At 44.7% G+C, this 11,474-nt stretch overlaps 2 protein-coding genes across 12 annotated transcripts; one reads left to right on the top strand and one right to left on the bottom strand.

Annotated features, from left to right (window-relative positions):
* Nucleotides 1–54: 54 nt before the first annotated feature.
* LOC118502354 (homeotic protein female sterile-like) lies at nucleotides 55–4,113 on the bottom strand. 3 transcript variants are annotated; one of them, XM_036034541.1, is made up of 4 exons: nucleotides 3,336–4,113; nucleotides 3,002–3,271; nucleotides 1,459–2,626; nucleotides 55–1,386 (listed from the first exon to the last, which is right to left on the bottom strand). In XM_036034541.1, exons 1-4 carry the CDS (start codon nucleotides 3,831–3,833, stop codon nucleotides 1,331–1,333), a joined length of 1,992 nt encoding a protein of 663 aa, XP_035890434.1. In that variant the 5' UTR covers nucleotides 3,834–4,113; the 3' UTR covers nucleotides 55–1,330. The 3 variants fall into 3 exon arrangements, with proteins under 3 accessions (XP_035890434.1, XP_035890433.1, XP_035890432.1); XM_036034540.1 differs by having other exon boundaries at nucleotides 2,909–3,271; nucleotides 3,336–4,096; XM_036034539.1 differs by having other exon boundaries at nucleotides 1,459–3,271.
* A 32-nt stretch (nucleotides 4,114–4,145) lies between these two features.
* Nucleotides 4,146–11,364, top strand: LOC118502359 (methionine-R-sulfoxide reductase B1). Of its 9 annotated transcripts, none has more exons than XM_036034575.1 (3): nucleotides 4,146–4,360; nucleotides 7,959–8,255; nucleotides 10,628–11,364. In XM_036034575.1, exons 2-3 carry the CDS (start codon nucleotides 8,003–8,005, stop codon nucleotides 10,783–10,785), a joined length of 411 nt encoding a protein of 136 aa, XP_035890468.1. In that variant the 5' UTR covers nucleotides 4,146–4,360; nucleotides 7,959–8,002; the 3' UTR covers nucleotides 10,786–11,364. The 9 variants fall into 9 exon arrangements, with proteins under 9 accessions (XP_035890468.1, XP_035890464.1, XP_035890466.1 ...); XM_036034571.1 differs by having other exon boundaries at nucleotides 4,159–4,360; nucleotides 10,595–11,364; XM_036034573.1 differs by having other exon boundaries at nucleotides 4,183–4,364; nucleotides 10,595–11,364.
* Nucleotides 11,365–11,474: the final 110 nt, after the last annotated feature.

Here is an 11,474-nt window from a genome sequence, read left to right as displayed (position 1 = left end):
GATTTCGAGCATACGACCGAAGATACTAAGGCTGAGCAGCGGGTCCCGTAGGGATATTTTTAAGGAATACATTTTTATTGTACCTTCATGTCTGTTGTTACAACACTCACCCAGTACGATTTTCAGCTATATATACTTGCGTTTTCGGTCGTACAAACTCTACGCTATGCTAAGAATTCTCCTTAAACCAGAAATTCGCCTGATTAAAACAGAGACACGGGGCTTGTGCTTGGTTTGTTTTCTACCCGCGGCAATGTGTAGGGGGTGTGAAAAGAAAAACCTCGATCACATCATATACATATTTCGATTCGATTTGCTTGCTGCATACTTACACGCTAACGCAAAACTTTCTTGCTTATTCACTAATATAAACGACAGAGAGGGGGGCGGCGGCCCAGAGCAGATGGGTTCTGCTAAGCTGAGTTTTCGTGTACAAATTAAGTATTGTTCTTCGGGCGTGTGTTGTTGCGCTTGCACTTCCTACCACTTTTTTTTGTGTCGTGATGTCTCCAATGCGAAGACTTAAGTAGCTTTTTCATTGTTTTGTGTAACTTTCATTCCTTTTGAGTATCAAAATTCCAATAACCGCAAACGCACAGATAGTAATAGTACTATCGAGAGGGATGAGATGTGTAAGCTTTGTTAAAAAAAAAACAATAAATTAAAGTAACAAATATGGCATTTGTTGGAGACACTAGTATAGATAACAGGATACAAAATCAACAGCTACGACTAAAAGAGGGAGCCGTGAAAATAGGTTTAGAAACGCTTATAAAATACAGAATCAACATTAAGAAAGCTGAAGAGATCTACCGATTAGAGACGAGAGTGGAGGTGGTAACGGTTGATTGTTTGCCGTGAGAGTTTTGTCTACTGATGCTGCCCATTAAGTCTGTTTGGTTAAAATTAATTGCGTCGGATGAACAGATGATTGAACAACCAGTCAGAACGGAGCTGTTCGCAGGCTGGTAGGGTCATGGCAAAGGACACAAATACGTCTAATGCAAGTGCAAACATTTAACAAGTACAAATGAGACAGAAAAACGAAAAAGTTACACTAATGGAACTGCTGGATCTGGTTGAACTCGATGTCCACTTCTCAACGCTATTTATGCAAATGATTCGTTGGTGAGATGAGATGAGCCAGCGATGGAATATGTCTGTGCAATATTTGACCTAAATCTCACTTGCATGCTTATTGGGCTAAGCAGCAGGTTCAGTCCGCAGTCTGCAGCAGCTCACCAAACGCTATCAGTCAGGAGGTTGTGTTGTGCTACGGATGTTGTTGTGGCGTAGGTTGATTTCTTTTTGTCCATGACATTGAACACATCTAGTTGCGTTCGGCATGTCCTTGCTTCAGGGCCGTCGGATCATCGTAATCGCTCACTGAAAAGCGGGGGAAGGAGAAAGGGAACAATTGCTTTTACTGGGACACACCATCATAACGTCCGATCTTACCATCCTCTTCTTCGGCTTCGTTTCCCACCAGATGCAGATCTTCCATTTCGTTCGGATAATTATCACCCTCCTTGCCGTGATCGTGAGCAATTTCGTTGATAAGCTTATCACCCAACCGATCTATGATGACGCCCTTGCTGTCAATGCCACCACCGGCAGCCGCGCCATCGCGCCGTTTGGATCCGATATGCTGCCGACCGATACCGTGCCCCCCCGGCACCATCACATCGTTGTAATCGAGGTGGTGCTGCTGATGGTCCCCACCAAACTGTACCTTGTTGTTGCCAAGCCCGACACCGCCATCGTTTGCGTTATCGTACAGATTGGTGTCCTCTTCTGCCGCATTCAGATTGTTTTCGTTGCCCATGGCTAGCTGATCATCGTCGGCAGAGGCGGCGGCGGCGGCAACGGCCGCTGGACCTCCAGCTTCCGCCCTACGCTCACCATCCAACGCCCCAAGCCCCCCGGCTCCGGGGGAATGTTTTGCTCTCATCTCTGTATCTTGCACTTCGTGCGCACCATTGTCGTCCACTGGATTAACTCCACCACCGTTTAGGAAGTTCAAATCAGCCCCACCATGTCGCCGCTGCTTGTCAGCTGAACCTTTCTTGGAACCCACTGCCACCGAACTAGCGGCATCACCAATGGGACGACCGCCTCCTGTCGATCCACCCGCAGCAGCGGCAGCCACATTGGCGTATCGATTGTCCAGGATGTTTTCGCTTATGTTTTGCTCCAGGTCTGGCATGATATCGGGGAACGGTACGATTCCAACAGGGACCTGTTTCGTGTGCCGGTTGCTTAGCGGTTTCCGTGCCGCTGATCCTACCGACCGATTGGGTGCCGCACCAGCGGCCTTTCTTATCGATGCATTAGTAGTAGTGGAAGTCGTTGTACTGCTACTGCTTTTGCCACTGCTCCCGGAGAGAGTTCCTCCACCGCCATCCGCGCCATTGTTGCTTCGCTTGCTTGAGTGCTCCAACGAGGGACCGGGCAGTACGGTCGGTGCGGCCAATATTGGAAGCTGCAGGTTACGATCAGATGATCGCTTCCCGCCGCTGGTCGAGACGGATGTGGAAGTCTTCATCAAGTGTGGTTCCTGCAGCACATTGTTGGCCTGCTGTGCGCCTTCCGGAACGGGTACCGCCGGCAGCGGTTTTGGAATGATCTGAAAATTTTCCACAGAATTAATGATACCACCATCGAGCGCCGGATGTAGCGGGGAACCGTCAGCAGTGGGGTTAGTTCGCGAGCGCATCGGCACCGCTTCAGGGTTCCGGCGGTCGCTGTTCGGATCGGCACGGGGTACAACCTCAAACGGGTTGGCAATGACACGCGTTTCTTGCTGTTCTTCGGACTCATTCGGCACCACCACCATACCGCCGGGCCTTTGTTTGTTGTTAGTTGCGAAAGAGGGAATGGAGGTTGAGGGCAATAGACCGATAGATACCGTGGTGGAGCTGGCACCCGAAAGGTTGACCGGGGTGGCAGCAAAGTGTCGCGCTTTTAATGCTACCGGTATGCGGTACAAATCATCACTCACGGATAGCTGCTCGTTGAAATTGTGCGCCGGTGCGTTGGCGTTCGCTGCGGCGTCCCTGGACAGTGCTTCCAGCACGTCTCGGTAACGGTGATGCTGCTTCGGAAGCTGACCTGTCGGTAGCTTGCAGTTCTCGAGGTAATGGGCATTTTCTTTCTCCATCTTCGTCGCCAAATCACGCATCTTCTCGATCACATGATCCTTCTCGCCGAGCTGGCGGCGTAAGGTTGCCTCCAGGTTGAGCTTATCGCTCTTAAGTTGTACTATTTGAGCCTAAAACAAGAGGGGAGCGGGTTACATCACAAGAACGGTACGGGAACGAACGGGGAAGCATCACCTTCAAATGTTCTGCATCGTTGGCTGACTCCTGTTTGTACCGCTGTACCTTTCCCTGCAACTCCGAAACCTTCAGTCGCAGCGAATTGATCTCCTCTGACTGCTGCTTCTTGCTGCGGCTACACTCTTCCGTAAGGTCACCGAGCTGGCTTTTGACCAGATTGCATTGCTGCTGCAGGGAAGCGTACCGAATGTTGGCCTCCATGGAGGACTTGCTGTGCTCTTCCTGCTCCTCCTTTGCCTTCTGCTTCAACTCTTTCCGATTGGCATCGTTTATCATGCGTTCCGATTCGAGCGAGTTCTCCAGCCGCAGCTTCTGATCGACGATCACTTCCATCTGCGCCTGGACGGACTTCTGCTGCTGCTCGCACCGTAACCCCAGCTGCCGCAGCTCGTCTAGCTGTTGCTGGGAGTTGTGGAACATGGTGACGAAGCCCACCATAAGTATCAGCAGCCCCAGGCAGGCAAAGAAACGGCTGCGTCCCGCACGTGCCACCATTGTTGCGGAAGTTGCTCCTGTTGCGGATCCGTCGTCCCGAGGCTACTGCTTGTTGTTTTGTAAACAAGGATTATGAGATGCAAAATGTCTGACCCGTTTCACTGCGTTTCATGAGGAGACGCTAGCTATCATCATCACTGATAATAGGACGCTGTACAATTCTATTGATACACGGCACAGCGCACACGAACACGGAGAAAAACAGTTTGCTAATTAGCCTTCTCTCTTCGTTTTCTTTTCCGCTGCTGTTTGTGTGGTTGAAAATTGTTGAACGCGAATGGCAAATGTCACTTGGAGCTGTCATCGAAGTCACCCCCTCCCCTCCCACCATTTATTGATCGCTGTCAAAACATCGGGCACAGTCAGCTTCGCGAACAGGGCAAAATTTTCGCCGGAAAGCTTGAAACTTCTGCGGTGGTGTTTTTCTAACAAATAGTGTGAGAGGCTGTAGATAACTGCTATCTTCATGATCATCTTATAAATCGTTCCGCAAAGACCGCATTCGTCTTTGTACGCTACAGCAGCAAGTAAGTAAATTTACCAGCAGCGTTCGTCCTTTGCTGTGATGACCTTTGTTTTTTTTCGTATCATTGCAAATGTGTCTGTCAGTGGCGCACACTACTGCATCCAATCGCAGGAGGCAATTTGTGTGCTCTCGTCTTGTATCGTGTTTGTTTATCAACACACACTACATTTCGGCCGGCATTTGATCGCAAGGGTTGTGTTATATCACGCACGAATTTTCCCCACTACGCTTTCGGTTTTTCCTGTTCGGAGAAAGTATTTGCTCCATACCGCCGCCGCTTGCTTGTCCGCATAAACGGTGCGTTGCGTACAAATGTTTGGAATTATTAGTTCCGGTGGATGCCGTGCGACTGTCACCGCAGCTACGCTTCTTTTTCGGGAGTTTGTGCGTAAAGCGAAAGTAAACGGTGCGGCACATTTCTCGCAAGCAGTTACTGGCGCAGGAAGTACCGTGGTTCGGAAGAAGATTGAACGTGGTGCTGCTGGATGTGGAAGTTTAGTGATGGGTTCTAGTGGCAGTGTGCTATCGAGGAGCTTAGTGTGGAATTCGAAACGAGGTAGGTTGGTGTTTCGTGACATGGTGAAATTTGGTAGTGCACATTTTCCCCTTGCCTTTGGAATGACGTGCAGAAAATGCTAGGTTTTTGTTGTCTACATGGTTGAATAGCTTATTAAATGTTAGTAAGTTCCGTATTTGTAGCACCTGTTGCAAACACCATTTGTTCATGATTGTGTAAATAAAGTTATCATTTTGGCGTCATCATCGGCGATGACCAGCGGCGCTTCGTCATATGAGCTTTTACAAACAGGTGCCTGAGCCGTAGATAGAGCATGAGATACTGAAGTCCAGAGTTGGCCAACCCTGAGCAGGATAAATGCCGTTTGCTAAACACTGGTTCACATGCCATTCGATACCTCGATGAAATAGGCGAATGAGGTCTCATAGACCCAAAGCCTCTATAAACAAATGAAATTAAAAAAAAGTATCGATACCTAGTTCTGTCGTGTGAAAATCTGCCACATTAGGCGTAGACCACCTCACAGCGCCATTTACAACAATCCTGAGGGAAAAAAAGAATTTTCCGAGTCCATCCAAATAGTCATCATCTTGTGTCATGACAGAGTCATATGTACAGAAAAAAATGAACTCCGTTATCAGCTGTTTGAGGCAGTTAGGGCCAAAACAATCGAAGCACTCTTGCAGATGGGTTCGCACTGAAATCTATTCTTGAGCGACAAAGTTGGAGCTTTTACAATATTCACTCGTTTCTGGAGAATAATTATGCTCTGTTGATGTGAATGATCCATAAAGTTTATGATTTCTTTACTGAACCAAATGCATTACGGTTGTTGATGGGGTTTGCCAACCCTGTACCATGGGTGCGCCACGATTGACCATGCCCGTCCGTGCACGGCGCTTTAAACTCATGATCAGTCGGTGCGCATCCACATGGTCCGCTCGTCGCGAAGGAAAGGTGTACGTGTGTTGTATATACGGACGGACGCGCACTCAGTCAGTCATTTTACACGTTCGATCTAGTAGCCTCCGATCGACCGTTTGTGTGGTCAAGCAACAATCCAGCCGTCACTCGGCAGTAGTGACCAGTTCGCGACGGAACGTGCTACGTCCATATAAAGTGATAATTGTACTATCCACGAAACGTGCCCATAATTGTCGTGGTGTCGGCCGTGTGATCCGGAGCTGTGTCACTGCTTAGGAAACGATCCACAAGGAAAACTTACTTGAGAAAAACTGTACGTGTACTGTGCGTGATCTTCCATCGAGGGTAAAGAATGATTTAACATAAACTTCTAAACGCTGCCATTGAAAATGTTTGAAAAATTTGACCATCAAAATTAGCAGGGTTTCCTTCGCTCGGAGCAGCGCGCAAAGTGTGTCGAAAGTAATATATCGCCTCGTCCTGCTAAAAATAACTTTGCATTGACTACGGGAAAGCTGGTGATGAGAAAAGTGCTTGCAGCAACCACACACACTCTTCTGTGCTGATCGTAGACACCGGGGGTAAAAACGGCGTTTGTTGTTTTTCGGGTATTCACGGGGTGGCGCTCTGGTTCTGTGCATGCAGCATTTCATGCATGATCGGTGCGTGTATGCAAACTGCACCCGTTTCGTTCGTACCGTTCAGGGTTAGTGTGTGAAGTCCAACTGTGTGTACTGGTGGCCATCTCGGCCACCCATCAGCTGAGAGAAATTGTTTATCCATTTGTAACTGCACCAAACCGGGTGCGAACTTGTTGTACGAAAGGTGCGAATGAGCAGCAGCTGGAATGTGGACAAAAACGTGTACCGAGCGAATGTATTGCCACTGCTGATTGGGAAGAAAAGTCGCCTATTGAAACCATATTGGTCTGTAGTGCTTCATTTGTTTATAAAGTTTTGAAGAATATTCATAGCATACCAGGTAAAATCAAATGTTGGAAACCAAAAATTTTCCAAAATGAATCCGGAACAGGGGACTGAAGGTTCCTACGTTAGATGCGTATCAAACGAATACGATAGAACTTCAGAATAAGCTACCATTGCTTAAATAGAATGGAAAATGAAGCCATCGAACTTCAAGTAAATGTTTTATGCTTACCATTGTAGCACATCCCCGTACTCCATGGCGTGCGTGGATGGGTGGCGAGGAAACGAGAAGAAGATTATACTGTTTTGTACTTCTAAAAATTGAGGCTATGACCGATTAACTGCCGGTCAATCGAAGGGTGCGTATCATCGTTCGCGCAAAGTAGGGTTGGGCTTCAGTTCCAATAAAAGTAGTGGAAGTGGACAAAGGCTGGAAGGGCGGTATGCAATGGTAAGGTAGGAAGGGACGAGAAATTACGAGCATTTTCTAGAGAGTGTACATTAACGAACGCCGCCAATGGGTACGGTTTGATCTAATTCATCAACAGTACTCTTCTCAAAGAGCGGGGAATAGGTAGTTCACTTAGATTGTTGAATGAAATGATAGTAAAGCATGACGTCAAATAGATAAGCGGATGAGTAGACTAATGATAAGAAGGACGTACCCACATCAATCCATCGGTTAAATTTGCGGCTTTTTGTTGATCGTGTTGCAAGAGTGTGCCTGTATTGAACAGAATTCCATACTGAGAATATATCTAGTAGCCCACATTACTAGGGAAACGCATAGGGTATATTTTTGGTATTTAAATAGTAAAGTTGTTGTTTTTTTTTTGTTTGCACACGTGTGAAGCAATGGCGCGGAACATCGAGCTTTACCGTCAGTCCACTAGTCCATGGCTATAGCTAATGTGGCGCGAAAAAAGGAAACAACAGAACCTGCGTTTAGTTCCGGCTAAACCGAACCCTGATCGAGCTGCATCTATGTTGCACCGGTCTTCTCTATTCTGCAGCTGCGCTATTGACCATGACCATATTTTTACATTGGCTTTTTTTTTCGATCCGCATGTGCTTGTTTTCTGTTCTTCTGCTGATGGCGTTGGTTTACGGTGTTTGAAGGCAGGCGGTTAAAGTCATTGGATGAAGATAATCGATTTCATTTTTGCTAAATTAAGAACCTGCAAATAACAAATGAATATTTTTTTTTGTTTATAATGGTTGATATTCCCTAGAAAAATCATCCAGCAGTGATCAACCCTCAACGGGCCCACTAACGATGGAGAACAAGGAGGAACTGGTGGCCAAGCTGACGCCCCTGCAGTATCACGTCACGCAGGAGGCCGGCACCGAGCGACCCTTTACCGGGAAGTACAACAAGTTCTACGAAAAGGGTACCTACATCTGTGTCGTCTGCAGCCAGGAACTTTTTAGCTCGGAAACGAAGTACGACTCCGGGTGCGGTTGGCCAGCATTTAACGATGTGCTCGATCAGGGCAAGGTGACACTGCACAAAGATCCCAGCATCCCGGGTAAGTGCGGACGGTTCGTGTGCATGGCCCGAACCAGGCGGGACCGAGGTTTGCTAATAATTGCCGGCTGCTACGCGAGCTGAATGGATTTTTTTCGTTGTTTTTTTGTAAACTTTTAACAGTGTAAAGTAGATTTGTTTTTAATAGTGTTTTAATCTAGTTAGGGTGTTGCTGAATCCCTATTGCAAAACAATACTACCATAACTTAAGCGTGTCTCTCCAGTGAACGAATTAATTCTGAATGTTTGAATGGCATGGTTTGTTTCAATTTGAAATTTTAGTTTCAGTTTGATTTTGTTATTTAATTTTGTACTTTTTTGTTGGTGTTATTTTTTGTGTAGATGATAAAAAATACTTGTGATTAACAAATATTTTTCTCATGAAGTTAAATGTTCCTTTGTGAATAATCCTTAACTTTCAATCTTATCAAAGATGGTTTACTAATTTGAATTTTGTTAATTAATTTCGTTGTGATTATACATACAAATAACTAACTTATGCTAATATTTGATATACAGCGCTTTAAACAGAGATCTTGACACTTTGAATTCGATTTACTGCTCTGCTCTGTTAACAATTTTCTAAACTAAATTTATTTTCTCGCTGTTCACTGTCACAAAAATTTATACAAAATCGATTGCAAAGTAGTCAGAATGGATAAAATGTACGATTTTGACATGTCCCGATTCCTGATTAATGTGCTCTGTATTTAATAACAAAATGGTAAAATTAATTTACCCAAATCAAATAACGATCAGATTGTGATTGCCGTTGGCCAAATGAACAGTGGAGTGGATATTCGTTTCGTTACAAAAAAATATGATAAACCCTTCCCTATAACATCCTACACCTTTTCGTGTTTGCTTCCTATCGTTATCCTGCTTTTTCCGTTCTTCAATCACTAATTTTCACACTTTTCACTACATTGCTCACCACACATAATGCATTTCAGAAGGCTAATTTTGGCTCGACAGCGCTTTCCTCCTCTTGTCAATTGCTAGCAGGAAATGAGATGATTTAAAATTCACCAATCAATAACTGATCACACACACACACAATGTACGGAAGATAATGGAAGAGAGAATTCATGTACTCGGCACCTCTTCCAACCAACCCCAAACCAGCTGCTCGACTTCACGCTTCTCATGTTGATTTACCACGGGCATTTAAGTGTCTAGATTAAGTGTATGATTGATGATTCGTTGTTCTGTTCAGCTTTTCGGTTTCACGGATGCTATCAGATCGCTATTTTTGTTACATCTTATGTTGATTGTATTCTCGCAAAAAGGATAGTTTTCATACCGCTTTTCTTGTTTTCCTGCGTGTTGCTAGACCGTTTCGTTTTTTCGCTTTTAGCTTTTAGACGTGTGTGTTTTAATTGTCGCGCTTTTTACATTACCTCAGAGCAGTGTTTTGCAGCTTTTTTTGCCATTACATTCTGATTGTATAATTTTTTGTTTCACCACCTGGTGGTGTTTCACAAATGATTTCGCTTCTTCTTGTTTGGCGCGCGCTTTGGTCATTTATTTCGTTAAGACTGTCTTCTCTCGTCTACGCAAATTGCGGGTGATGGTTCTAATAGTATGTTTGTTCTCTCTTCTCTTCCTTTTTATCTCTTTCTCTTTATATATTTCGTACCTTTACTTCTGCAATCGATCGATCGTACCGTATGGTTCTCAACAACAATGCTGTCCACTTTCATTCATACGATCGTTTGGTTATCAAATTGGAATTTGGTTCTATTTGCAATTCCGTTGCTGGAATTGTTGTTTCGATTCATATTTAACAAAACTATACACTTTTGCTTCATGAACACACACACACACTTTCATAATCATTCGTTTAATTGGCATTTTTGTGTTATGGGTCAAACTTAAATGTCATTGTTTGGGTTTATTTGTTCAAATTTCCATTCGTACCTGTTCTGTTTTTAAATTAATTATAATTTGGCGATTTATTCATCTGTTTTTTTTTCATTTGTCTATTATAATTTTGTTTTGTTGTCTTTTACTGTGTAACATTTGTTTTCTCATACATGTTCCATGTAATGTTTAAATTTCTTTATCTTTTGCAAAACTCTTTATTTGGTTTCTGTCTCTTCCTATGGTTTGCATTTCGAAACAATGCAACAATCGAATTGAAATGTGAAAAACGTCTTGATCCTTGTCGGTTCCTGTTATTTTTTGTAACTAAACGAACACCACCCACTACTATCACCCTTGAATCCTTCAAACGATGGTTTTTGGATGTGGGGAAAACTCTCACTTCCATCCATCCCTTGGCCACACACACACCCAGTACATTCCCATCCATCATCCACAAACACTACCACTAAAAAGGGGGTAATATCCTATTGTTGATCACACAACCAGGCCGCGTGCGGACGGAGGTACGATGCTCGAAATGCGCTGCACACATGGGCCACGTGTTTGAGGATGGTCCACCACCGACCCGTAAGCGTTACTGTATCAATTCGGCTTCGATCGAATTTATGGCCGCCGGCACCGAACGAAAAGGCGGTTCGAGCTAAGCGACTAGCATGTGCCAGAAGGGGGTGCGCCGGCCAGGACGGGAGGATAGTTTCTGGAGAGACTCGTGTCATAGAGGAGTGCAAAATGTGAGCACCGAAGGGGGTAGCAGCAGCAGCAGCAGCAGCCGACAACGCTTGGTGCCAGAAGTCGATGGACCAGAATGGCTAAGATCGGTCTTCAACGTCGTCGGGAATGAAATGCGCAAGCAGCAGCCGGTGGATGGTGCCTATTTATTGAAGGAAGTTAGCCATATGGATTAATTTTAGCGACGTCCTGCAAGAGGAGCTCCAGCGTTTCTCCACAGTTTATCTGTCTGATGGGATGGATGTTTTTTTTCTAATCAAAACGTATAGCTTTTTTCTGTATGATTTCTTCTCGATGCAACAAGAGTCACAGGAACATGCTTCCGATAGCAATATAGAATGTAAAAATTCAGATGGGAATGAATGAACGCGTATAACTGTGAACTCGCAAGGGTAAAACACGTTTGTGTGTGTGTGCAAACAATAAACTAACATTTCCGATTAAAAATAAAATAACTGATGTTTTTGAAAAATGTCAGACAAAACACACGCAAATACAAATGTTTTTTTTAAAATATTATTAGCTTGTCTTTAGCAAGCAAAAAGGAGGGAGAACATATGCGGGAACATTAAAATGCAAATGTCGGTACAAGGATTTATTGATT

The sequence above is a fragment of the Anopheles stephensi genome, chromosome 2, assembly GCF_013141755.1.
Source record: "Anopheles stephensi strain Indian chromosome 2, UCI_ANSTEP_V1.0, whole genome shotgun sequence".
NCBI lineage: Eukaryota > Metazoa > Arthropoda > Insecta > Diptera > Culicidae > Anopheles > Anopheles stephensi.
The sequence above is the reverse complement of the archived record's forward strand: the minus strand, read 5'-3'. Positions and strand labels throughout refer to the sequence as shown.

Excerpts from the sequence above, each read along its gene's own strand:
- LOC118502354 (XM_036034539.1), bottom strand. The coding sequence starts at position 3,833 with ATGGTGGCACGTGCGGGACGCAGCCGTTTCTTTGCCTGCCTGGGGCTG. Across the intron at positions 3,272-3,335 it reads ACGATGCAGAACATTTGAAG|GCTCAAATAGTACAACTTAA; the intron begins GTGATGCTTCCC and ends CTCTTGTTTTAG. Across the intron at positions 1,387-1,458 it reads CGAAGCCGAAGAAGAGGATG|TGAGCGATTACGATGATCCG; the intron begins GTAAGATCGGAC and ends CCCGCTTTTCAG.
- LOC118502359 (XM_036034568.1), top strand. The coding sequence starts at position 4,672 with ATGTTTGGAATTATTAGTTCCGGTGGATGCCGTGCGACTGTCACCGCA. Across the intron at positions 4,916-7,958 it reads AGTGTGGAATTCGAAACGAG|AAAAATCATCCAGCAGTGAT; the intron begins GTAGGTTGGTGT and ends GATATTCCCTAG. Across the intron at positions 8,256-10,594 it reads CAAAGATCCCAGCATCCCGG|GGGGTAATATCCTATTGTTG; the intron begins GTAAGTGCGGAC and ends ACCACTAAAAAG.